This window comes from Mustela nivalis (assembly GCF_964662115.1).
Source record: "Mustela nivalis genome assembly, chromosome: 13".
Classification (NCBI taxonomy): domain Eukaryota; kingdom Metazoa; phylum Chordata; class Mammalia; order Carnivora; family Mustelidae; genus Mustela; species Mustela nivalis.
Window position 1 is genome coordinate 30,227,826 of NC_139032.1, and position 27,366 is coordinate 30,255,191.

General features: G+C 36.3%; 1 protein-coding gene across 2 annotated transcripts in view; it reads left to right on the forward strand.

Annotated features, from left to right (window-relative positions):
• Positions 1-27,366, forward strand: part of ERCC6L2 (ERCC excision repair 6 like 2) — a 153,701-nt gene that overhangs the window by 96,043 nt on the left and 30,292 nt on the right. For both annotated transcript variants that reach the window (XR_014302375.1, XM_082697236.1), the window contains exons 13-17: positions 4,013-4,112; positions 13,288-13,440; positions 17,954-18,034; positions 19,359-20,523; positions 24,125-24,279. Coding sequence is in view for 1 of the 2 variants with exons in the window: in XM_082697236.1 (XP_082553362.1) it covers positions 4,013-4,112; positions 13,288-13,440; positions 17,954-18,034; positions 19,359-20,523; positions 24,125-24,279 (1,654 nt within the window). In the remaining variant the exon portion in view is untranslated. The remainder of the gene's footprint in view (positions 1-4,012; positions 4,113-13,287; positions 13,441-17,953; positions 18,035-19,358; positions 20,524-24,124; positions 24,280-27,366) is intronic.

A 27,366-nucleotide genomic window follows, 5' to 3' on the forward strand; every position in this document is an offset into this window, starting at 1 on the left:
GAAGGAAAGACTTGAACAGCCCTATAGACAAATTGGACCTATGAAGCATGTACAGAACCTTCCTTCCAACAAGAGCGCAATACACATTTTTCTCAAGTGTACATAGAACATTCTCCATGATAGGCCATATGTTAGGTTATAAAACATGTTAATAAATTTTAAAAGATTGAAACCTTACAACTTCTTTTCCAAACACAATAAAATGAAATTAGAAAACAGCAGAAGTGCGTAGGAGAAGAATCAATGAAACAAGATGGGATTGGGAGGGAGACAAACCATAAGTGACTCTTAATCTCACAAAACAAACTGAGGGTTGCTGGGGAAGGGGGTTTGGGAGAAGGGGGTGGGATTATGGACATTGGGGAGGGTATGTGCTTGGATGAGTGCTGTGAAGTGTGTAAACCTGGTGATTCACAGACCTGTACCCCTGGGGATAAAAATATATGTTTATAAAAAATAAAAAATTAATAATAAAAAAAAAGAAAACAGCAGAAGAAACACTGGAAAATCCACAGATATGTTGAAATTAAATGGGGCCCCTAGGTGGTTCAGTCAGTTAGGTGTCTGACTTTTTGATTTCAGCTGAGATCATGATCTCAGGGTTTTGAGATGAAGCTCTGAGTTGGCTCCCACTGGGCATAGAGCCTGCTTGGGATTCTCTCTCTCCTTCTTCTATCCCTCCTCCCCCTCTTGGCTCCCCCGCCATTATCTAGCCCCACTTGTGCATGCTCTCTCTTAAAAAAAAAAAAAAAAAAAAATGATGGGCGCCTAGGTGGCTCAGTCAGCTAAGTGCCCCAACTCTTGATTTCAGCTCAGGTCATATCTGGGCTGTGAGACTGAACCCCAAGTAGGGCTCCACATGGGTGTGGAGTCTGCTTGGGATTCTCTTTCTCCCTCCCTATGCCTCTCCCCCACCTTCACTCGTACTCTCTTTCTCTAAAGTAAATAATTTTTTAAAATTACACTCTTAAACAACCACTCCTGAACAGTACACTCTTAAACAACCAATGGGTTATGAAAGAAATCACAAGAGAAATTAGCAAATATCTTAGGAAAAATGAAAATGAAAATACAGTGTATTAAAACTTATGGTAAAAAGTGAAAGAAGTGCAAAGAGAAACTTATAGCAGTAAACACATTTCAAAAAAAGGGTCTGAAATCAACACTCAAACCTTATACCTTAAGGAACTAGAAAAAGAAGAACAAACTAAACCCAAAGCTAGCAAAAGGAAGTTAATAAAGATTAGATCAGAGATAAATGAGAGACTAAAAGACAGGGGGAAAAATTTAACAAAACCAAGAGATTCTTTTTCAGAATGATCAACAAACTTGACAAACCCTTAGCTAGATTGACTAGGAAAAAAAAATAAGGCTGAAATAACTAAAATCTGAAGGAAAGGGGGACATTACTATTGATTTTATAGAAATAGAAAGGATTGTAAGGCAGTACTATAAACAGTTGTACACCAACAAATTGGATGACCTAGATGAAATGGACAAATGCCAAGAAACATAACTTACCAAGACTGAATCACGAAGAAGTAGAAAATAAGAATAAACCTTACAACTAATAAAAAGATTGAATCAGTCATCAGAATGCCAACAAACAAAAACCAGACCAGATGGCTTCATGGAGGGATTCTACCAAGCACTTAAAGAAGAATTAATACCAAACCTTCTGAAGCTCTTACTAAAACTTGAAGAGAAAGGAACACTTCCTAATTTATTCTGTGAGGCCAGCATTACCCTGATACCAAAACCTTTATGGGGTAGGCACTATTATCATACCCATTTTACATGTGAGGAAGGTGCGACACAATAAATTGAAGTAACTTGTTCAAGGTCAGAGCCAATGATTTCAAGATTTGAATTCACTTACCCTGACTTGCAGAGCCCACACATTAACCAGCCTCTCTCCACTGACAGCTGTAAAGGAAAATAATCAAATGAAAGCCACAGAGAAATCTCTCTCTCTCTCTCTCTCTTTTTTTTTTTTTGAATCTTAACATTTGTCGTAATCTTGTTCTTTTTCATCTGGGCCATTAAAATCTAATATCCTGGGGCGCCTGGGTGGCTCAGTGGGTTAAGCCACTGCCTTCGGCTCAGGTCATGATCTCAGGGTCCTGGGATCGAGTCCCGCATCAGGCTCTCTGCTCCACAGGGAGCCTGCTTCCTCCTCTCTCTCTCTGCCTGCCTCTCTGCCTACTTGTGATCTCTCTCTGTCAAATAAAAAAAAAAAAAAAAATAAAATCTTTAAAAAAAAAAAAAAAAAAAATCTAATATCCTATTTATCCCAGGGTACTATGTTTTCATACTCAGTTTAAGTTAGTTGCCAATAAAACTAAATGAACAGCGTTTCTCTTTCCCTCCCTGCCCTTTACTTGATGCTGGCAGGAGGAATCAAGGAGAGAAATGAAGATCTAGACCTCCATACTGTAACAGTTCCCCAACACTTGTTTTCATAGTAAGAAGACCATCACTTAATATATCTCTTCTAAAGATTTTTATTTATTTATTTGACAGACAGAGATCACAAGTAGGCAGAGAGATAGGCAGGGAGAGAGCGGGGAAGCGGGCTCTTTGCTGAGCAGAGAGCCCGATGCGGGTCTTGATACCAGGACCCTGGGACCATGACCTGAGCCGAAGGCAGAGGCTTTAACCCACTGAGCCACCCAGGCGCCCCTAACATATATCTCTTCCTAATTGATGAAACTGATGAAGCATAGGTCCAAAGTAACATGTTATAAGGTTTTTATCTGTGTAGATTTAAGAATATATATTCTAACAGAATCTGTCCTACTCACCAGTTGACTGAGCACACATCCAAAAGCCGTTTCCTTAGATCCATTTAAAAAAAGTTTTAAGACTCCGTTCCACTGTGAGAGAGAAAGGGATTGTGAGTCCCTCTGTATTTGGGCTGCAGGATGAAAGTGAGAAGGCAGTAACTTAACCCTGGCTGTGCTGTTCCGCAGGATCCCACATTCCCCTCTGCACCTGCAAGATTTGCCCTGGGATACTCTTTAGTAAAGCCCTTTTCTATGAGGAGCGGTGGGTGAAGGAGGCAGAGAGAGAACGAGATACAACAACACAGAGTGACTTTACAAGGTTAAATTAAATTTCCCCCAAGTTTTAACAGTTTCAAGCATGAGGCGGTATGGCCTTGCCCCTGATCCTCACTGCCCAGCCCATGACTGTAACAAATATTTAGAAACAGGTGACTTGGGGCACCTGGGTGGTTCAGTCAGTTAAGCATCTGCCTTCGGCTCAGGTCAGGATCCCAGGTTCCTGGGATTGAGCCCCATGGGGCTCCCTGCTTAGTGGGAAGTCTGCTTCTCCCTCTGCCTGCCCCCTCCTCCTGCTCATATTCTCTCTCTCTCTCAAATAAATAAATAAAATCTTAAAAAAAGACAAACAGGTGACTTCATTCATAGCATCCAATAAAGCCTTTACCTGAGGGAAGCTGCCAGGCCTAGACCTACATTAACCAGTATGGTAAATCGGGTTATTGTTTTAAATAGCACTATGGTCCATGTCAAAATACCTGGGGTGCTAGTCAACTGAGGGATTCAGTCAGACAGGAATCTCTGAAATTAAGGCTGCAAATTTGCACTTTCCCCTCCCCCATTTTAAACAATTTCATTGAGATACATATAATTAACATACAATGAACTGTGCCTACATTTCTTTCTAAATTAATATTTTAGTAACAGGGATGCCTTCGTGGCTCAGTCTGTTAAGCTTCTGCCTTCAGCTCAGGTCATGATCCCAGGGTCCTGGGATTGAGCCCCACATGGGACTCCCTGCTCAGTGCTTGTCCCTCTCCCTCTGTCCCTCCCCCTCTGCCCCTTCCCCTGCTTTCTCTGCTCTGTCTCTCACTCTCTCTCTCAAATAAATAAATAAATAATCTTTAAAAATATTTTAGTAACATTCCATTTTTCTATCCTAAAGCTATCTCCTGATCCCAAGTTGTTTCATTTGATTTTTGTTGGTTTTGTTTTTAATCTTTTTACAGAGCATATAGGATTGGGCAGTGCAGGGATGTGAAAGTGTTTAGGCTAATATCTTTGGGAACTGTGGAGGAAATCATGTACTTGCGACAGGTATACAAACAGGTAAATATATTTTCCTTTTCCTAATTAAGAAGTAAACATTTATCTATTTCAAAAATTTCAGAAATTTGTGTAAAAATATGTTTTTCATTTTATTCTAACTATAATATGGAATTTAATATTATGAAATATATTTTCAAATATATTCTGTAAAACAGATGGATTCTTACATTCATTGATATTTAGAGCTGAAATTTTCTTTGAGTAGGACTTCTTAAGTTTTAATGTGTACATAAATTATGTAAGGATCTTTAAACTATGGATTCTGATTTAGTAGCTCTGGGTGGAGCCCAGGATTTTTAACAAGCTCCCATGAGTGCCAACACTACTACAGACCACAATTTGATTAGCAAGGTCACAGCTTCCCCCCCTGGGGGGTCAAGACATGACTTTATGCCACAGATGGGAGACAGGTGCACTGGCACATTGATCTCACAGCTCTCTGGGCAGCAAGTTTACCTAAACCAACTTCCAGCCTTAAGAAACCTTTCCAGGTAAGTGTTCATTTTACTGTTTTCTGTAGGTACCATGGCATGAAGACGACTAAGGGGAAAATCCCTTACACATATCTAATGCAACCATTCCATGTTGTACATAATGAAATTGGGACTCAGGGACACCCAAGTAAATGGAATAACAGGAATAGCACTCAAGTGTACTAACTGCTCTGCTGGCGCTTTTAGTGTTTATCTGAAATTCTATTAACTCTTTAATATCTTTAGGGTATCAATTACCTCACTATTTATGGCTCTAAATAAACAAAATGTATTTAGTTTATAATTGCTCACTTGAGAAGATCTGGAATGAGTTTCAAGTTTAATTATAAATGTTATATTTGAGTTACTCCCTATATATTCCCGTTGGCATCTATTTAAGAGCAAACATCTGCCACATGTGGTGGTAGTTAACCTAAGAATGATCCAATCTTAAATTTATGCTGTTTTCTTAATTCTAAAAATAGAATTGTACACAGCAGTTTTTGTTTTTTCTTAAGGCACTTAGCTGTATAAGAAACCTTTCATCTTTTTGTTCTTTGGTATAGCACAACTACTTGAACATTATTTTGTTCAGATATATTTAACAAGTGTTGGAAAAAAGTAGAACATTACTCTTTTCATCTTGGGAGCAGTTTTTTAGAATACTGTCTTAGACTTGTCACAATCCAGTGTGATTTTTCTGTCCCTTTTCTATATATATATATATATATATATATATATGAATTTTCTCTCTTTATATATGTATTATATACACAGATATATAATACACAGATATATAATATATCTGTGTATATAATACACAGATATATAATACATATATAATACTATTACTTCAGAAGATGAGGATAATGTCCATTATCAGAAGTTTGTATGCTCTACTTGGTTATTAAAATATTTTTCAGCATGAGCCCTTTAGGAAAGATTCAGCCATATAATTTAGTAGGCACAAATCAGGATAATAATGGCAGTTGTGTGAGGAAAAGGCAAGAGATGTGATTTAAAGGTTGACTGGCATTTGAACAAAGAGTGCACATGACATACACATTCTAGCTAGCTTTCTGAGTATTCCTCAAATTCCTTGGGGAAAAAGAAATCCAAAAGTGATTTTTTTAAATGTTATTTATTTATTTAAGAGAGTGAGAACAAGTACGCACAAGTGAGGGGAGGGCCAGAGGGAGAGGGGAAATCTCAGGCAGACTCTGCTCACAGCATGGAACCCCATGCGGGGCTCAATACCACACCTCTGAGGTCGTGACCGAGCTGAAACCAAGAGTCAGACACTAAACCAACAACCATACTAAACCAGCTTAAACACCAAAAATGATGTTTAAAAAAACTGTAAAAATTTTAGAAAGTAAGAAGAGTTCTATTTGGGGCCCAGAAGTTATAAGGAACCCTAAAAGACAAAAGGCATTTGGACATCAGATTGAAGGAAGAAGCCAAGGTAAACTCAGAAAGAGACTATTAAAAAAGGTACAGCTTCTGGATATTCCCAGTTAGAGTCAGCAGATACTAAAAAAAAAAAAAAAAAAGGCAGGGAGTCTTAGGATGACTATGATGCCCCCTCTTTGGGTTATAATTGATGATCTAACAAGATGGATTAGCTCCATACAATCTAAACCCAATTGCAGCAAATTAAAGCCAACAGTGGTGTCTGCTGTCAAGTAGAAACAATAAATAGAAATACTAGAAGCAAAGAAGACAGAGCTCCATATTTTGCTGAAATTGAGAAGAAAGTCCCTCCTGTTGCCCAGCAGTTTAAATACTTGCACTTCGCCTGCTCTGAATGATCACTGCAGTAGGCGGAGATAAGAATGTAGGGTATTTGAAGACAGATGAATACCCAACAAAAAAAATAATTGTTGAACAGTTTAAGAAAAGAAACACTATGAAAATAGTCCTCAAAGATACCAAGTTCTAATCTCTGGAATCTGTAAATGTTACTTTATGTGGAGAAAAAAGGGTCTTTGCAGATGTGATTAAGGATTTTGCAATTGGGGGGGGGGGCGGGGAATTAGCCTGGATTAGCCAGGTAGGTTCTTAAAAGGTTCTTATATAAGATTCTTAGGGAAAGAAGCAAGGGGAAATCTGACACAGGAGAAAACAATGTTACCACAGAGGCAGAGAATGGAGTGATGTGGCCACTTGCTAAGGAATGCTGGCAGCCCCCAGCAGCTAGAAGAGGCAAGAAATGGATTCTCCAATAGAGCATCTGCAGAGAGATTGGCCCTGCCAAAACCTGGATTTCAGCCAGTGATACTGATACCAGACTTCTGGACTCCAGAACTGTAAGAGTAAATTTCTTTTAATATAAGCCACCAAGTTTATAATTTGTTACAAGAGCCATCAGAACTATTTTAGGCATTCAAAAAGGAGAAGAGGAAGAGGAAGAATTAACATCAGAGAAGACAAAAATTAATAGAAAAGAATAAAATAAACATTTAGAAATATATAAGTAATATTTTCAAAACATGACTGAAGGGATGCCTGCATGGCTTAGTCAGTAAAGTGTCTGACACTTGAGTTTGGCTTAGGTCATGATCTCATTGGTCATGGTATAAATCAAGCCCCAAGACTGCTCTGCACTCAGCAGGCAGTCTGCTTGGGGATCGTCTCCCTCTGCCCCTGCACTCTCTCAAACAAATAGATATTTAAAACAACAACAACAAAAAAAGGCGAGTGAGGTTGTTGGATCTTAGAAATAAGAAAAAGAATCCATTAACATCCAGAAAATGAAGAACTCCAGAGATATGCTGAGTAGCACAGCGCAATGTTTTCATCTAAAAGAGAGAACTAAGCAATTGCTCTAGATTACAGAGCAAAAAGACAAAGAATACATGTAAGAAAGGTTAGGAGAAATGAATTCTAGGTCCAGAAGTTCGAATACCAGTCTTATAGTTGAAGAGGGGAATAAAAGGAAGGGAAAGAAAGAAACTCAAAATAAAGGAAGAAGCATATAAAAAGTAGAAAACAAGAGTCCAGGAATTATATAGGTCCATATAATTATATGAGTGCTAAACAGGATGGATGAAAATGGATCCACACTTACACCATCTTTCTATTATAAAACACCAAGGATAAAGTGCAAAGTCCTTTAAATTTCCAGAGATGAACCTTCTGCAGAAAAAAAAAAAAAAATTACCTATAATAGTACTAGGATAAGATAAATATCTAACTTATTAGTGATTCTGGATACTTAGGAGCAGTGATTTCAAATGAGGGAAAATGATGCCTTATATTGTCAAAGAAAGTGAATTTTTAATTCAAACCTTTCTCATAGAACAAGATCCTAACCTAGATGACTTCCACAGTGAATTCTATCAAACAATATTCTTTTTGAAAACAAAGGAGGAGGGAACCCTTATAACTTATTTTAGAAAGATAAAAAATTGTTGATACCAACATTTGGCAAAGATATTACAAGAACAGAAAATTACAAACCAATATCTCTTATGAGCATGAATGTAAAAATATTTAATAAAGACTCTGTTAGAAGTTGAATTGTGTGCTCCCTCCATAAAAAAAAAAAAATATGTTGAAGCCCTACCCCTGTGTGTAACCATGAAGGGGTCTTATTTGGAATAGGATCTTTGCAGATGTAATCAAGTTAAAAAGAGGTCATACTGGATTAGGGTGGGGCCTAATCCATAACTGATATACTTACAAGAGGGAAATTTGGATACAAACTGACACTGAGGGAGAATGACTTTGATGAAGGAGGCAAAGATTGGAATGATGCAGTTTCAGACCAAGAATGCCAAGGATTGCCAGGAACCAAGGGTCTTCACTTGAGAGAAGTGTGGTCCTGCCACCATCCTGATTTCAGACTTTAGCCTCCAGAACTGTGAGAGAATCAATTTCTGTTGTTTTAAACCATCCAGATTGTGGCAATTTGTTACAGCAGTCATAGGGAAATAATATAGCCTCAAAGGCCAATATTGTAAATTTAACTACATTTTTATGTGAAACTTCTGTATGACAAAAGACCTAGAAGCCAAATTAAAAAATGTCTAGGACATCATTAGTTTTTGATGTAGTGTTCAGCAATTCATTATTTGCACCCAGTGCTCCTCAGCACACATGCCCTCCTTAATAATTATATGTTGGATAATTGAAAATAATAATAACAAAATTAAAATAATTTTTAGAAACAAGAAATCAGAAAATACCACATGCACATTATTAAAGACAGAGCTAAGAAATAGAATAAAACACATGAATATGAACCAAGAAATGATCTTGGATATGCCCTTTTTAAATGTCTAGATAGTCAATATAAAGAGTTTTTTGGGGGGAGGCTGGGTCGCACAGTGGATTAAGTGTCTGACTCTTGGTTTCAGTTCAGGTCGTGATCTCAGGGTCTTAGGATCACGCCATGCATTGGGTTCCACAGTCAGTGTGGAGTCTCTCTCTCTCTTTCTCTCTCTCTCAAGTAAATAAATAAATCTTTAAAAGAAAAAAAAAAGTGTCTAGAAGGAAAATTTCCATGTATAGGGTAAACAAAGGATCAGCAGATGTACTGACCTGGCAAGACTGCTAAGACATTCTTAAGTGGGACCAAAAAACCTGACTTGCAGAACAAGTATATCAATTATGTTGATGCCTGAAGTTATTTCTATGTGTATATATAAACAGCTCTTACTGCATTGAGAAAGATCTAGAAGGATATACCTAAACATTACAGTGTTTCTAAGACTGATAGAGGATGATCTGTATTATTCAAGGGGGACTTTAACTTTGATATTTTGTTTGCATTTGTCGTGATAATGCATTAAGACATTTTATACTTTTAAAAAATAAAACAGCTACAAAAAAACTGTACTCCTTCATGTTTGGAGCATTTTGTGTATTCTAAATTCACCTTAATTTCTGAATACCACATTTTAGATTACATGAAATCCTCTAAACATAAAGAAGTGTGTGTGTGTGTGTGTGTGTGTGCACGTGCATGTGCCTATGTGTGTTATGATGTGTGTGTATATATCCACACACATACAAAATATGTATATGTATGTATATATACACAAACATATACATATACATAAATATATACATACAAATATATATGTATGCATGCATATGTATATATACACAAACATGAAGAAGTACATATATATATATGAAAGGTGACTAGATATATATAATTTAGAAATACATTTGTAGATGCAGAAGAATTGCAAGAATAGCTCAAAGAACACCCAATTAGGGGCACCTGGGTAGCTCACTCAAGCTTCTGCCTTCGGCTCAGGTTATGATCCCAGGGTCCTGGGATCGAGCCTTACATCAGGCTCCCTGCTACTCCCTCTCCCCTCCCCCTGCTTGTGTTCCCTCTCTCACTGTGTCTCTCTCTGTCACATAAATGAATAAAATCTTAAAAAAAAAAAAAAGAACACCCAATTAACTTCACCTAATCTCCCCACTTGTTAACATTTTATCACATTTGCTTTTCTCTTTCCTTCAGTCATGATCTTTATTTTTCTGAACCGTTTGAAAGCTGCAGATTTATCACTTCTAGTTCTCTAGTGTGTATTTCCTTCAAAGAAGGACACTATTCTATTTATATGTACATAAAGAAGTAGTTTTATGCATATAAATACTCAGTTCTGTGTGCTGTTCTGCACTTGCTTTTCCCCCTCTCCTCTCCAGAATGTAGTTATCCCAATCAAAAAACTAACATTGATACAACATTATCTTGTAATCCACAAAACTCATTCAGATTTCACCAATTTTCCTGGCAATTTTTTGTCTCCTTTTTCTTTTATGGTTTAGGATCCAAACCAGGATTGTGGTTATAGAGTATTTCTTTTCATGTCTCTTTAGTTTTCTTTAACCTAGAGTAGTTAGTTACCCAAGCTTGCCCTGTCTTTCATGATCTTCACAGTGTTAAAGAGTAAGGCCTTTCCTTGTGTTAGCTCACCTTTAAAGTAGGTCCACTATTTATTTCCATTCAGTTTCAAGTCTGTTAGCTTTCTTCACTGCAGTCACCATTTTTTCCCTTTATAATTGATAGATCTTTTATGGGAACATCCTCTGAGACTTTGCCAGTATTTCTGTTCCTTGTTAAGCCTGTACCCATCAGCCTTAGTGTTCATTGGTAATTCCCACCTGAAGCAGCTACACTATGATGATTGTCAGATAGTGACTTAAATTTCCATTATTCCTTCTTCCTTGTTCCTATTCTACTGTAAAAAAAGAGTTTCCCTTTTTGTCTATATAACCTGTATGGACTCATGGGATCCTGTATTAGTAACAGGTTACAACCTGTTGAATTTCACTGTACATTTTGATGTTAAAATGCTCTCACTTTGGTCCAATGAGAACCCCTTCAAGGTGGATTCTGTGCCATTTTGTCAAGCATCTGTCATTCTTTTTACACATCCTTCCTATGATAGGCTGAATGATGTTCCCCCAAGGATGTCCATATCCTAATTCCACAAACCCACCGGGATTCTCTGGGTGAGCCAATGTAATCACTGAAGGGAGCAGTTGGGAGGAGGTTAAGAAAAAGGAGAGAAGGAGAAGATGTGACGGCAGAAGCAGAGGGTCAGGATGATATCAAGATGCCATGCTACTAGCCTTGAAGATAGAAGAAAGAGTGATGGTTCCTTAGCATGGTGAACGTGACTTCTTTTCTTTCTACCTCTTGTACATCCTGTACATTGTTATGAAGAAATCCAAACATTTTCTAACCTCAAATGGGTTTTTCTTAAGCCAGATACTGAGCTACATTTTCCAATTACTTATTTTTTATCTCTTCACCCTCTTTAATTCTAACATTGTTTTCTTATAGCAGCCTATAGATGGTTGTATCTGACCTTCACTTTTAACTGGAGCCACTTTGAAAAACTTATTTTACATACAAAATAGTGTGCCTTTTATAAATTTTGTGGTAAAACTATGGTAGGGAATTTTTTTTTTGCATAAATGATGATTTTATTCTGCAAGTCAAATATTTCAACAACAATTTTCTTCTTCTTCTTTTTTTTTTAATTTCTTTTCAGCGTAATAGTATTCATTGTTTTTGCACCACACCCAGTGCTCCATGCAATTCGTGCCCTCCCTAATACCCACCACCTGGTTCCCCCAACCACCCACTCCCCGCCCCTTCAAAACCCTCAGGTTGTTTTTCAGAGTCCATAGTCTCTCGGTTCATCTCCCCTTCGAATTTCCCTCAACTCCCTTCTATGGTAGGGAATTTATAAAGATGCACATTAATGCTTAAAAGTTACTTTGGTGATTCTCTTTAGTAGTTTGGAGTCTGACAATACAGTGTTTAAGGGAGAATCAGTAAGTAGTAAAGTATAAAATCATCAACCAGACCATAAGGTACATCAGTTGCTATGGCAGTTCATTTTTCCCAAACTATAGCCTATGTTTCTGGAATACTGATACCAACTGATCCAACTTGGATATTGATCTAAAGCTTCCTCAAACTAAGTTCCCAAGGGTCTTGTTTTAAAAGGGACATCCTGGAGATGGGAAGTTGTTACAAGTATAAATTTTGAATTTAGCCAAATCAGGTATAAATTCTAGAAATGACACTTCCTATCTGGGCAGCTATGAGAAGATACTTAATTTCTCTAAATTAAGTCTTTATTTCTAAAAAGGAGATCATAATGTCTTCTAGGTAGATATTAGATGAGAGAATGTACAAATATTACACAGGTAGTAAGTATTCAATAAATAACAGCTATTATTAATAAGAATTATTTTAGTTGCCTAGAGTAATGTATTACAGTACAAACTTAAATCACAATATGGTATCACTTCTTACTAATCCTTACATCAGTGATAGATGGAAGTTCTTTTCTGCTCTTTGTTTCTTTGTTTCTTCCAAGAAATTTTAAAGGTATATATGGGGTTAATCTGATTATATTTACATTGCATTTAGTAAAATATCTAGCAATAAAGAAATAAACTATTGTTGTTACTAAAGTGGTATATGTCCATCAGGGTTCCTTCTGTATTCAAAAGTGTTTCAAAGATGCAATTTTTTATAATTAATTAATTAATTAATTTGACAGAGAGAGATCACAAGTAGGCAGAGAGGCAGAGAGAGAGAGAGAGGAGGAAGCAGGCTCCCTGTGGAGGAGAGAGCCCGATGTGGGACTCGATCCCAGGACCCCGGGATCATGACCTGAGCCAAAGGCAGAGGCTTTAACCCACTGAGCCACCCAGGCGCCCAAAGATGCAATGTTCTAAACACGATTGGGTTTTGCTGTTAGTTGACAATATAACAATGGCCAGTTAGTTAGACAGCAACCTAGTTATCATGTAGTTACTCAGGTTGAATTTAACTTTGGTGAATTAGTGATATTTTTGTCAGTCTTAGTAGTTCCTGTTGTAATGAGTCTGGAAAGGTGAAAAGTGTATTCAAATGTATGTTTTTATCATTAAACATTTTACATCAGGTGAATATTACATAGTGGATGGGCTCTTGACTCAGTTGGTAGAAAACAGATAAATTGGAAATGTAAGATCTCTTCTTCAATAAGACTGGCCCAATTACTATTATTTCACCATAATGACAACATCTGCCAGGGAAATTAAAATAAAATTTCCTCCCTAAGGAGACTCTGCCTGCTCCAGCTAAAGCTGTGTGTATACAGGGAATGCCAGGAAATTCTGACATATTGTTGGAGCAAACACTTCAAAAATATCTTGTGTTTTTTCTGTTTTAGCAACTTCACTGTGTGGTGGTTGGAAGTGAAAATGCCAAGCGATATTTTGAAGCAGTTCAAGGATCAAAAGAGCATCGAGGAGAGCTTTTTGGGGTCTATAATCTCTTCAAACTAAGGTCCCAAGGGTCTTGTCTCACAAAGGACATTCTTGAGGTGTGAAATTGTTCCCTGACCTTTTCAGTAATATTTTAAATACAGTTTTCTCCCTCAGGAAATTTGAAATACAATTGCTGGTACCTTCTCAGAGGAATTTGGGGTTTTCTTAGTAAAAAATGCCTTGTGTTTAGAATTTTGACTTTTAGAAAAATAGGAAGTGAATTATTGTACCTCTAAGCTAAGATTTGCCCATATGTAATTGTAAATAAGGTATACACACAAACACAGATACATACAGTAGATAGTATGACCTCCAAGACCATTTTCACACTGGCAAAGAGAAATATATTATTTTGAAAACAGCTGCTAAAGTCAGAAACTAAAAAAAAAAAAAGAGAGAGAGAGAGAGAGAGAGAAAGACACTTTCCTAAATAAACAAAAATATAAAATGTGTTTTGATTAAAAGTTACCAAATACTCCCTGAGATGCACTCTCATGTCTCATGGACATTTTTGTTTTCTGTTCCCAATAAAAATTCCACACCAATATTTCAAACTCTCCCAGTTGTGTTCATCCTCAGCATACAGATGTTTCTTATTCTTCAAACAGAAATTTCTATCTTTTTTTTTTTAATCTCTTAAATTCTTTGCTATGTCAGGATACTAAGAGTATTAGCCTGTTTTATAGTTGATACTGAAAGGAGTATTATAAAATCCTGGAATAGCATCTTTTTCAATCCCCTAATCATATAGATGAGGAAAATGAGCCTCAGAAAACTTTCCCTTAACCTCCAAGACTTTGTAGTAAAACCTTCATGTACTTCATTGATTTAGTCAGTTTCATAAAAATAGGTTAAGAACAATTGGTCCCTGCCCTTAAAGAACTTAGATCATCTTGATGAGAGGTGGACGAAAACACTTAAATAATGAACATGTAATATCAGTAAGTATGTTAAGCAAGATGGCTAAGAGGAAGGCATATATTGTGTATATCCTGTGAATATTGCAACTATTATACAGTGTCTGATGTATATTGCTGAATTTTTATTTTATAGTAACTATTTGGTTTGAATTGAGTGGCCCATTTGAAGTTTCCCTGTCCTGGGACGCCTGTCTGGGTTAGTTGCAAGAGCATGTGACTCTTGATCTCAGTGTTGTGAGTTCAAGCCCCATGTTGGGTGTAGAGATTACTTTAAAATAAATTAAAAAAATAAAATAAAATTAGATCCCCCTGTCTTTTTCTTGAATATGCCATCTCTTTCATGGACTTGTTGTTTCCCATTCCTTTTTTATAATCAGTAACCCTGTTAGTATTCCAGGCTCCCCTCAAATCCTGCTTCCTTCTCAGAGTAATACCTAACATACCAACTATATTGGTGTTTCTCATTTGAAATTATTATCTATAAAGTATGTTAGCAATATATGACTTAAGCCTTTTTCTCTCATTTATCAAATATTTGAGTCTATATTAGAATAGCAGCCTATTGGGGTGCCTGGGTGGCTCAGTGGGTTAAAGCCTCTGCCTTCGGCTCAGGTCATGATCCCAGGGTCCTGGGATCGAGTCCCACATCGGGCTCTCCGCTCAGCGAGAAGCCTGCTTCCATTCCTCTCTCTCTGCCTGTCTCTCTGCCTACTTGTGATCTCTGCCTCTTAAATAAATAAATAAAATCTTAAAAAAAAAAAAAAAAAGAATAGCAGCCTATTTCTTAAGCAAATGTTAGGTAAGACACTCAGTATGACAAGTTATTAAGTGGAAAGTTCTCTTCTTTTCTGGTTGTCCTAAGTATATCTTGTTTCTCCTCCAGGACTGTTTATTAATGACAGGACTCTCCATGTCTTCTATCTTGTTTGTGGTAAAATATGCTTCTTACTAGGCACATTACCAGCACCCCAATATTAAATTAAATTTTGAATTAAAATTGCTCATTTGTTATCAGCCAGAATTTAAAATTATTCAAGCCAGATGCTTACAGGCTAGAATAAATATCTCTTCCCCTAAAAAAATAAATAATAATAATAATAATTATCATTATTATAATTATATCATAATTATCATTATTATTATTATTATTATTATTCAGGCATGGTTAGATTCATGCTGCTTTTGGCCTAACAGTGTTTTAAAATACTATTATTCCAAGCCCTATATAATGGAAGCATATATCACAAAGTAAAAGATTTACTTCACTTCCTACAATACATTTTTAATTTTTAAAGGTTATAGAAAATTCCTTTTAAAATGTTTTAAGACATAGACATTTTCATATAGAGCACTTTTAATCTGATGATTTCCAGGCTATTTAGTTTTACTTTGCACTGACTTTGTTATCTATATTTATATCATGGTCTCCCTTTAGAGAGCTAATTTCAAAAATGTCTACTGAGTATATGCTAAATGTCAGCTAGCATACATCATAGAGCTAGGCATACAGAAATGAAAAAATGGACAAAAAGCCCTACCTACAAAAAATTTACCTTCTATTTTGGGGAAACAAATAATAAACCAAAAAAATGATATAGCCTGTTATGACAATAGGCTCTAAGGATAAAAATAGAGCAGGTAGAAGATGAATGACTTCTGGAGATCTAATGCCCAGTGTCAGGATTGTTGTCAAAACTGCTAATGGAGTGGATCTTAAATGTTCTCACTACCAAAAAAAAAACCATTCTGTGGCATGATAGAGATGTTAGCTAAAGCTGTGGTGGTGACCATATTACAATATATAAATGTATCAAAACATGCTGTACACCTTAAGTGTACATAATGTCATATGCAAAATATATTCTAATAAAAAAAAAAGAATAGAGCAGGGAAGGGAAATAGGAAGACTGTCACCGAAAGAGCATTGCAGTTTTAGCTGGAGTAGCCAAGGAAGGGCTCACTAGGAGGTTCCAATTGATTCTTTGAAGAGGTGAAGGAGGGAGATGTGTTTTACACAGAGGAACAAATACAAAAGCCCTGCAGGAGGAGCATGCCCAGCAGAATTTCCAAATGGCAGGAAAGCCAGAGTGGCTGAAGTGGAGTGAGCAAGAGAGAGGGCCAGAGAGATGACAGGAAGCCAGGTCACAGGGGTACTGTGACTTTGACTCTGAGTGAGAAGAAAAACAAGAACAGAAGAGAAACATAGTCTGACCTCTACAATTGAGATTAAATATGAAGAATTAGACTATAGAGGAAACATGAAAGCAGAAGGAAAATGCCAGGTAGGTCGATACTGCAATAATCCAGCTAAGAGATGATGGTGGTTTAGACCAGAGCAACAGTGGTGGATGGTGTGAGAACTGGCCAGATCCTGTATGTTACCAAGGTGGTGCTGGCAGGATTTGCTGGTGCATTAGATACAGGGTATGAGAAAAAAAGAGGCATTAAGGATGACTCCAAGGTGTTTGGCCTGAGAAACAGAAGACCAGAGTGGCTGCTTACCTATCACAAAGGGGTTCTGACGGGATTGAGAATTTCTGGCACTGCCTGTTCCATCCGTAGTAGCCATCTGGCTTCAGAAAGGATAGATACAGTACTGGGATGGAGACTTCCCTGCCCCTGCCCACCCCCGCAGTAATTGCCTCTAAGTTCTGGAAGAAAAGATCTCAAAGAACTATTTATCATTCTCCACAGTTCTGGAAGGGAGATTCTGACTTGTTGCCCTGGCTACCAGGTGGCTGGAACCATGCCATTGGTAAATATGTGTATTTGTAAGTTGGGCATCTGTATTTCCCCTTGTTCAGTCCACAAATAAAGTCTTAAAGGAGAAATAATTTGACTTCCTTTTGAAGGAGAATTTAATGGTCTAGAATCTAGGCCATTAAGTACCTTTGCAGAATGGTATATCAAAAGCTTTAAAAGAATAAATACTTTCCCAAAAGATCTAACAAGGCTGTTACACAATTAGGATCGTTTTTTAGTTTCATATTAAATGGACCTTTTCATTTGATGTTTATTGACCAAAGGGATCAATAAGCATATTTTAGTGAATATGTACACTAAGCAGTATAGGCTAGAATATCACGTTCCCAATATTCAACATTACCTGTACTACTTGATATGCTAATAATATGTCCTTACTATAATTATTATGTAGACATAGTTACTAGGGATATCGTTATTGGGTAAATATGTAACATTTTTTCCATTCTCTCTCCCCTACTAGAACTGTTAGTAGAGTTGGCTGAAAAGTACTATTTTCTACCTGAAAAAGACATTTTAAGACAAGAAATAAGAGTACTTTATGGGCCCAGCACACTTCCACCATACCTCTCTATTACCTAAGAATTATGAACATTTTAAAATGTTATGTAAACTGTATATAAGTTTATAGTAATAAACAAAATTGAAAGATAATATTAAGAAAGCTAAAACAGTGCTCGCTTTAGCAGCACATAGACTAAAACTGGAACAACCCAGAGAAGATTAGCATGGCCCCTAAATAAGGATGCCTTGCAAAGTCCCACAGCGCTCCCTATTTAAAAAAAAAGGCTAAAGCAAGCCGCTCTCAGTTTGCCTTTCTTAGTTCCAAGTTTTAGCCTGCCACTGCTATTGTAAAATATTTTACAGTTATTTGCATTCTTTATAGAGAGAAGGCAAAGTGGAAGCAGGGATCATGACGGCCACATCATGGTTGAAAGAGGAGCCTCTGGTACACAAACAAGAAACGGTAAGCAATTTTTGAATCTGTAGCCTAGGACTCTTGCGACAATTGGTATTGGGACAATTTTAAGTTTCTTTTCCTTTATCTTCATTTTTCAATGTGTGAAGAAAAAAGTCTTTAAAAAAGTCAAGGACACAAAGTCAGAGGACTGTCAGTTAAATGAACAATTTAGGCTAATTTCACATTTTATATCATAAGAACAAAGTCAAGAACAATCAGCAGTCATTTACATCCAAACTGGAATTTTAACTATACCAAACTATAAATCCAAAATTAAATACACTGTATAAGTGAACAATCCAACCTAACTGAACAGTTTTTCACTAACCAAAAAACTTAAATGGAAAGATAGTAACCAGTGTGTGTTTAAGATTATTAAATCCAAACATCAGAATTATTCTCTGACTCAAATATCTTTTATTTGAGTCTTTGATCTTGTGATCTTTTTGGTAGTTGGTCTTCTCACGTACTACAAAATCTATATTGTCATCATAAGGCCTCTTTAAAAGTAAAGAATCTACATGTGGAAGGTTTATGTTTTTGTTTTTGCTGGGGATTTTTTTTTTCTTGCTTTTAGAGATTTAACTATATGTTTAAACTAGCTTAATGATTTGGAACATGGAGTGAATATTTTTCTAACTTTATAGAAATACATGAGTAGCAAATGTTGGCAGAAGTACTACTGGATTAAAAAAAAAAGTATTACTGGATAATACTTTCCCCAAATCTTTTCCTAATAAAGCCTTGGTCTTAAGAAACTAGAGGATATATTTAGCTCTAATTGATGTAAAAAGAATAAATACTGGATTTAAATTTGTAGAAAATTTTACTTTAGAATATCTAAAATATTTTCTTTATTTCTGATGGTCAGGATTCTATCAAATCTTGTTCTTATTTTTAATCCATTAGAACCATTTTCCACTTGTGAATTCTTTACTTTGTTAATGCCTACAAATTTGGTTTTTTTCTTAAAGTGTGGTTGGAAATGTGTGGACTACAGTAAGCAAGTTGTGTACTTTTCACTTCTGAGACCAGAATCAGCCCCTACACTTCAGAAGCTGACTGCTCTGCTCTGTGTTTTCCTTACATATAAATTGATTACGTGGTATTCTGTTTAAACTTCTAGTTATTTTGGAAGGTTACTCAACTTGAAAAAACAGTGTACCAGACTGTAATATTGAATCCTTTACATTTGTTTATAAAATGCTGTACTTTCAGAAAATGCCAAGTGATATATTAGTTATCTGCCCAAATTTAATTCCCTTCCAGTGTGATAGATTTGATATTATCTTGACATTTTCTAATGTTTCTGTTACTGCTTCTTACATAGTCTAGAGAGACTGGCTGTCAAGAACACAGAAGTCTAGAACAACCTATGGAGTTGCCAACAAATGAAGCATGTGATCTCTGCAGTGATTTTAGTGATGATGAATCAGTGGGGAGCTCAAGAACAAAGACAGCTAAAAACAAAGCATCTGACTCAAGTAAAGCTTTGGGTTCTCCTGGACAGCTTACCCTACTCCACTGTGGTTTCTCTAAATTGTTTGAAACAAAATACAAAGCAGTTGAGGATTGTGATGGAAATATTGCCTCTGATGATGAAAGTTCTGATGAACAGCCCAAATGTCTTTCAACAGAAGCCAAAGATGTTGGTTATCAGAAATGTCATGACTCTCTTGGTACCTCAAAACACCAGAAATTAGCTAGTATCCTAAATCCAAATGAAAAATGTATTTTTGATAAAAGTGAGAAAATTTTCAAACGAAATATTTCTTCAGAGTCTGGTGATGAGGAACATTTTAAAAATACAGCTGACCACCATTGCACTTTACTGAATGTCACAGAATCAGAAGATAGTGATGTCATCTTTCCTACACAATATACGACTCAGAGATGCCCTAAGAATGGTATAAAGTTTAAGCCACTTGTGGATGGATCTCAAGATTCTGAAACAGATAATCCTGTAAAAATAAGAAATAATGGTGATGATAGAAAGACTGATGTCAAAGGAAATAGACAAATTTCAAAACAATTAAATCCTGAGAACATGAGCCTGAAATCTATTATGAAAAGAAAAGGCAGTAGTGATATTAGTGATGAGTCTGATGACATTGAAATTTCCTCTGAGTCAAGAGTAAGAAAGCGAAGAACTACCAGTTCTTTGAGGTTTAAGAGAAAAAAGGAAAATAAAAAGGAACTTCTCACTTTTTCTAAAACAATGAAGAAAACAAATCAACTGTATACAGCAGATGGAGATTGTAACTCTCAGGCTATTGATGATTTTTCATCTTCAGATGATGATTTAACTGTTCGCCACATCAGTTTCTCTAAACAGAGCCATCCACCAAAAACTATAAAAGATAGAATCAATTTCTCTTCAAAATTGCCTAACCATAAGGAAAATGGCACTTGTATGCCAAGAAAACCAATCAAACTTTCAAATGAGAAAATTGTCAATCAAGAGCAGGTGTATGAGTCAATGGATAAATTTTTAGGTAACTATAGATACATTTTGAAAACTTTATGTTACATTATTTGTTTTGTGCATTCAGATAGCTCTGTAAGATACAGATGCTTGAACTGGCTTGTAAAATAGTTCTATAGTCACGATGCTGTAGTGAGGCACAAATGAGGAAGTGGGTGGAAGGTAGGTAAAGGGAAGACCACCCAGGTCAGCATAGTGAACTTGTTATCCACCCCAGAACCCCCTCCAAGTACCCCATCTGAGTCACAGCCCCCACAAGACTTCATTTAGTCTTGACCTACAGGTAACTTTAAATTTAATGGTCTTCTTCCGTCCTTATGTGAGTGTCTCACCAGTGCGTGTAATTGTCAGAAGCTTATTTTCGAGTAGATCCCTCAAGAAGTGCTCCTGAGGATAACACCTCCTGAGATTCCTGTTGGTAACAGTCTGTGCCCTTTATACTTAAAAGTCATTTTGCCAGATATCAAATCATTGACTCACACTTTCTTTTCTTAAGTATTTTAAATATGAGGCTTCATTTTCTTTTGGCATGAAGTGTTGTATTACATGTTCTTTTTCTTCCCCCGGGATGTCCAAAGAATTTCTTTTCTTTTCATTTTTGTCCAGTAAATGTACTACATTGTGTTTGAACGTTTGTCTTAGTTTGACTTGCTTTAACAAACTCCCGTGGACTGCATGGCTTAAACATTTATTTCTCATAGTTCTGAAGAGTGGAAGTCCAAGATCAGGACCTCATCCTGGCCTACAGAAGGCTGCTGTCTTGCTGTGTCCTCACATGGTGGAGACAGGAATCACCTCTCTTGGGCGCCTGGGTGGCTCAGTCCATTAAGTGTCTGCCTTCTGCTTAGGTCATGACCCTGGAGTCCTGGTACCAAGCCCCACATCGGGTCCTTGCTCAATGGGTAGTCTGCTTCTCCCTCTGGCCCTCTCCCCTCTCTTTCTTTTTAAAAAAGAAAGAAAGAATCTCTCTTGGGTCTCTTTTTTTAAGGGCAGTAGTCCCATTCTTTAGAACTTCACCTTCATGACCTAATTATCTCCCAAAGGCCTACCCTTCAAATACCATCTCACTAGGGGTTAGGGCTTCAACATACAAATTTTGGAGGGACACAAACATTCAGCCCATACCAGTGTTGGTTATTCTGGGTCAGTAGTGTCATAATATAGTTTCAACTCGGTTTTTCTCTTGGGAAAGCTTTCTTGTACTAGTATTTTTAGTTACTTTTCATATCCCTTTGCTTTGGTTTTCTTCTTCAGATACTCCTATTACTCAAATATTCAGTTTTCTTTGCCTGTCTTCATTATTTGTCACATTGTCTCAAATCTTTTCTTTTCCATTTCTTTTTGCTTTTTAAAAATATCCTTCCATTTTTCTTAAAGCATTAGTTATTATTTGTTCCCTTTTATGTTCCTGCAGTTTAGTCTTCATTTTTGAATTTTTTTTTTTTTTTAAATTTCCAAACCTTTCCTGAGTCCTGTCCATCCATTTCTGAGTTTTATAATTCTGACTGGCGTCAGAATTATGTATCTTACCATTTTCTTAATGTTTTTTTACCTCATTTTGAAATCAGTTACAATTTTAATCTGCTTTGTGAGCACATGTTTATGGCATATTTTCATTCTGCTGCTTATTTTTTTTTCTCATAATAATTTTTTTGAGATTGACCCTCTTGCTCATTCTTATAGAAATTATTTTCCCTGAATTTTTTAAGTGAGGCAGAGTTTAGGATATTTTTTACTAAGTTCACAAAGATCCGTATCTGTTTTTTTGTACAGTGTTCAAAACTATTATGGGATTTCCTGCCTCTGTCGGTACCCACTGCTTTGCTTTACACCTTCTCTTTCCCTCATTCCCAATCTTCCTATCCTGTTCTTTTTTACTCCCTCCGAGCAGTCTTTCTTCATCATGTGGCCCTGACTTGGGAGCCCTGGTGGATCAGTTTGGAGAGTTCCTAAGAGCTAGTTTGTTTTGTTCTCTCAGGTCTTCTTATTGTAAGCCCCCTGCACCTACTCAGCTTTGGAGGACTTCCCAAATTAGCTGCTCATCTCCAAGTGGCCCACCATGCTCTCCAGGACATATTCGTCGACTGTTCTAGGCTCTTCTGTTCTCAGATCAGATGCCACCTTGTTGCTCCCTTGTTGCACCCATGCTGTCTATTTGTATTTTAGGGTGTCTTATTACTTAATTTGTTTATGTGTTGTCTGTGGCCTTTCGTTTTGCTCACTAATTGCTGGCTATTTTTTGGTAGGGATTCAGAGATTGAAAAATCACTTCCCCTGCTACCAGCTACCACCATCTGCTGAGAATCTGTTTAGTGATTTTAAGAGTTAGCATCATTTCTAAAAGTATCTGACTCATTCCTGAGGGGGGCAAAAAAAAAGAAAACTATGTGAAAGAAGCTGATGTATAAGCGAGGATAGTTTGATATAGGAACTTTAATCATTGTGTTTGACTTATTTACATATTAAAGTTTTCTTTTGTGGTTATTCAAAAGTTCATTATGATATATATTTTGATACCCTTGTAACTCAGTGCTGGACTATCCTTTGGTTTGATTTAGGTTTGAGAAATTGTTGCATAAACTGTTTAAAAGATCAGCTGAGCTGTTTTTGTTTTTTACTGTGTAAAAGATGTCAGTGGTGTGGAACTAAAGCTATTTTGAATAATACATAAAACATGTCATCAAAATTAAGAAAAGTCTGACTGAATTTTCTGCCAGAAGAATCCTTGATCCTTCTAAAGGTTTAAAACTTTTCCCTTGCACACTACTTGGCATTTTGCGATTTAAGGAGAATACTGTCTTGGTTGTTCTTTATGTTATTTAATATTTGTTTTCTCACGATTATCAGTTTTGCTTGAGAGGTTCAGGACTGAAACAGCACAAGTGTTGAAGGTCATAATTAAGGTTCATTGCTAGAGATGTTTGAGGGAGCTTTTACAGACCTCAGTTCTAGCCTTCTCTTTTATGGCCACAAATTAAAAGTAAATTATAGGTGCCTAGAAGCAAAGCAATAAAAAATGTAGCTATTTTTTAGACTTAGTTAATTTTTTTCATTTCCTAAAAAGCTCCCAGTCTTGACATTCTCTGGGCATATGTACAAAAAAGACAAAATACAAACAGTAAAATTGAACAAAGCCAACCAAACGAAACTCCCTGGTCATAAACCTCAGCTCCCACTCCATTGTTGTAATCAAGTACGTGTTTAAAGGAATAGATAGATGAGGTCAGCACTGCTGTTTAAATTAGTAAACAATTTTTTAAATCAATAGGAACACAAATCCATAGAGATGACCCTTCACCGTGACTTTTTTCTTAGCCAAAACCCTCATTTCAGGTTGAAATCTAAAGGTTGATATCCAATCTCAGAAATTCTCATATTGATGAGAAGGAAGAGTCATTTCCAAGTTAACCTAGACCAATATGTTTGAACTCTTTTCATTTAAAAAAAAATAGAATATTATGATGTTAACATACAAACTCAATGTTTTTCTTGAGGATTAAGAATAAAGCATTACTTCTTTTTTAGTATATTGCTGATAATTTTTAAAGTATACATGGAACCCTATTGCTTGACAATGAAACATCACTTAATAAACACCAATTGCCTCCCAGATGGTGTTCAGGAAGTGGCTTATATTCACTCCAACCAGACTGTGATTGGATCCAGCAAAGCTGAAAATCACATGAGCCGATGGGCAGCACGGGATGTGTTTGAATTGAAGCAGTTTTCCCAGCTTCCCGCCAATGTAGCTGTTTGCACTTCTAAGGTAAGAGAACACAGGGTCCTGACATCTTTAGTATTTAGAAGTTACTCAATAGGATCTTCTCTAAATACTTCCTCAAAAAAAGTGGCTACTTAGACTATAAGTGACATACAAACAAGTATAAAAAACAGAATGCCATTTGGAGCACTGTTGTGCTAAAATATTTTATATTAAAAGGCACATCTATATTTAAATGCCTAACAGTGTTGAGTTGCTTAATAATGCCTCTTAATAAAAGTTTGCCAAAAAATTAGAAATCTGAGGGAATCATTCAGTTAAATCAGAATCAAAACCACTTACACTGATATAGAAAAGGGAAGTGTATGATTAGATTTCCTTCAAAATTTTTCATGCACAAACATGAAAGGCATGCACAAAACTTAACTTCATATAGAATTTATATATATATGTATGTATGTGTATATACATATATATTTTTTTTTGAGAGAGAGAGTATGCATGGGGATGAGTAGGGGTGGGGGCTGAGGGGCAGAGGAAGAAAAAGAGAGAGAATCTTCAACAGACTCTACACCCAGCATGGAGCCCAATGTGGGGCTCTGTCTCATGATCCTGAAATCATAACCTGAGGCAAAATCAAGAGCTGGACACTTAACCGACTGAGCCACTGAGATGCCCCTAGAATTTATATTTTTAAAAAGGATTCATATAATGTTAAAAGTAATAAGTAGATCCTCTGTACTTTTCTTATTTAAAATTGCTATTATATAAAAATAAGGATTTATGTAAATGTGGTATTTTATTTACACATAGTCACTTTCATCCAATGTTTTCAAAAATGTTTTCTTCTCTTTGGCTTATTATTCTTTATTCCTGGCTTTATTATTCCTTTATTCCTATTATTCTTTATTCCTTTATTCCTGATTGTCTGAGAAGTTTTCTATCACTTTATGTGTAGGAGTTAAAAACCAGTACTGTATATAACAATGATACTTTGTTTCTAGTTAGTACTACTTTTTTAAGAATGAATCAAGGGAAATGCCTCTGAACTGTCAAGCTGTCTTTATTTATTTGTACCTCCTCTGGTTCCGCAAAGGATTTGGATTGTCCTAACAATAAAATCAGAATACAAAATGAAATTCAAAAACAAGAAAATATAAATTAAACTAGAAGTTTAATTAACTTCTAGTTTAAGAGAAAGTTAAATGCAAATATATAAGACATAATGTTCTTAGCCAGATATTTTTTTAAATGACAAGTTTGAGTTTCCTGGTAGACAAAACAAAGGAAGTAAACAATTTATTTAGTGTTTTCTCAACTACCGCATTTGGAAATGTGTGTGGGCACTTTGGGTGGTCACAGTGACTGAGTGCCCGAGTGGCATTAATGTCTGAAGGCCAGGGAAACTAAATGGCTGTTGTGGGGGAGGAGGGACCATCCCACATGCCAAGAATTGTTCTGTTCAAAATGCCATAACACCCTGCTGAGAAGCACTGAGCTAAATTGTTGTCCTTAAGGAAAAGAAAAAGAAAAAAAAAATGCTGGCTCTTCTAAGGAGGAAGAAAGCTTTTCCTAGCACTTAATTTGAGGGAAATTTGTCACCTGGGATTTTAAATGGTGGCTACCGAATGATCTAGTGAGCAATGAGTTGTCTGATAATATCCTTAGAGTAAATGAAATAACAGACTTTGAAAGGCTGTGCTTTTAGCATTTTTCATTCTAATCCAAAGGCACAATGCCACAATATAACACATGAAAGCATTCTTTCATGACCCACATATGCTGCCCTTTTAATATATTCTCATTTGATCTAGGAATATACCATATCTCAACCAACACTGTAGAGAGCTATTTCTATAGCTGGTCTACCTTGTAAACGAGCTATCTGAAAAAGGTAAGCAGAAATATGCTGGGTTTGCCAGAAATGTACTATATTAGAAAGAAGAGCCTATCAGAATCTCTTAAATAGACAACTAATTTTTTCTTAGGGTTGTATTTTTTCAACCATACTCACCTTTTTTTTTTAACCATGCCCTTATCCAAACAAACAAATTTTAATGTGAAAACATCAGCTAATTTGGCAAACCCCTGTAGTAGATGTTAATGAAATCATTTAACTGGATATTTGTTGTTGGTTTATTTAAATATTTCTCAGAAAACAAATTTGCAGTCTCATGTAATTCTTTCCAAAGCGGATCTGAGAAGCAACCACCTAAATATAAAAGAAATAAAGGTCCTTTTGGAACCTTCTCAAGGCAAGTTGTAAAAAATTAAAATGGTAGAAATACACTTTGCCCTTAATTAGGCCAAGGAACAGGAGCAGGGGAGTTCCTTTATCCTTATGTTAGCAATCCCAGTAGTTCTCAATCTTTTTTAGCCCTAACATTCTTGAGGTAGACAGCACAATCTTGTCAGAAACTTTGTCTCTTCACAGTGATTTTTGGAGTGAGGGACATTTCTTACCAAGAAACAAGTTGAAATATTCATCCCCTAGGATTTCTAATATGCCCTTTGAGGCTGTATGTCTCCCCATCACACACAAACCAACTTAGTAAACCTTGTTGCAGGGTGCATGAAGAAATGTGTTGTTCAATGACTAAATCATAGTGGGTGTAAAATATTCAGGCAAGTTTTAAAGCCACTAAGCAGGAGGTCCCATCCCATGCCACCAGTGCTAGCAGGCCAAGAACAGTCTGTACAAACATGCTCATCACAGCAGCCAGCCTCTTTTTAAATCAATACTTGATACAGTAAAATTCCAACAGAGTAAGATTCAGTCCCTCAGTACATGATTTAGGATCAAAAAAGAAAATTCTTACTTGTTATAAGAAAATCAGAATTTCCAAAATAGTGATCTTATGTATTTATGATGTTCTTAATTTTTCACCACCATCAAAGACTGAAACTATTGGTTTTTTTGACATACAACTACAACTCCTGAGACATGTCTCATGCTTTCCTCCTTTTAGTTTGGTTAGTAATAAAGGCCTTATGTAATGAGTTTCATTTTCAATTTGTTGAACTCTGTAATCTTCCAGGAGCCAAAGTTATAACTAGCCTATGGCGTGAACTCTATTCAGAATGTCATAGTTTAGATTGTAGCTCTACTTCATACTTCCTGTGTGACCCTGA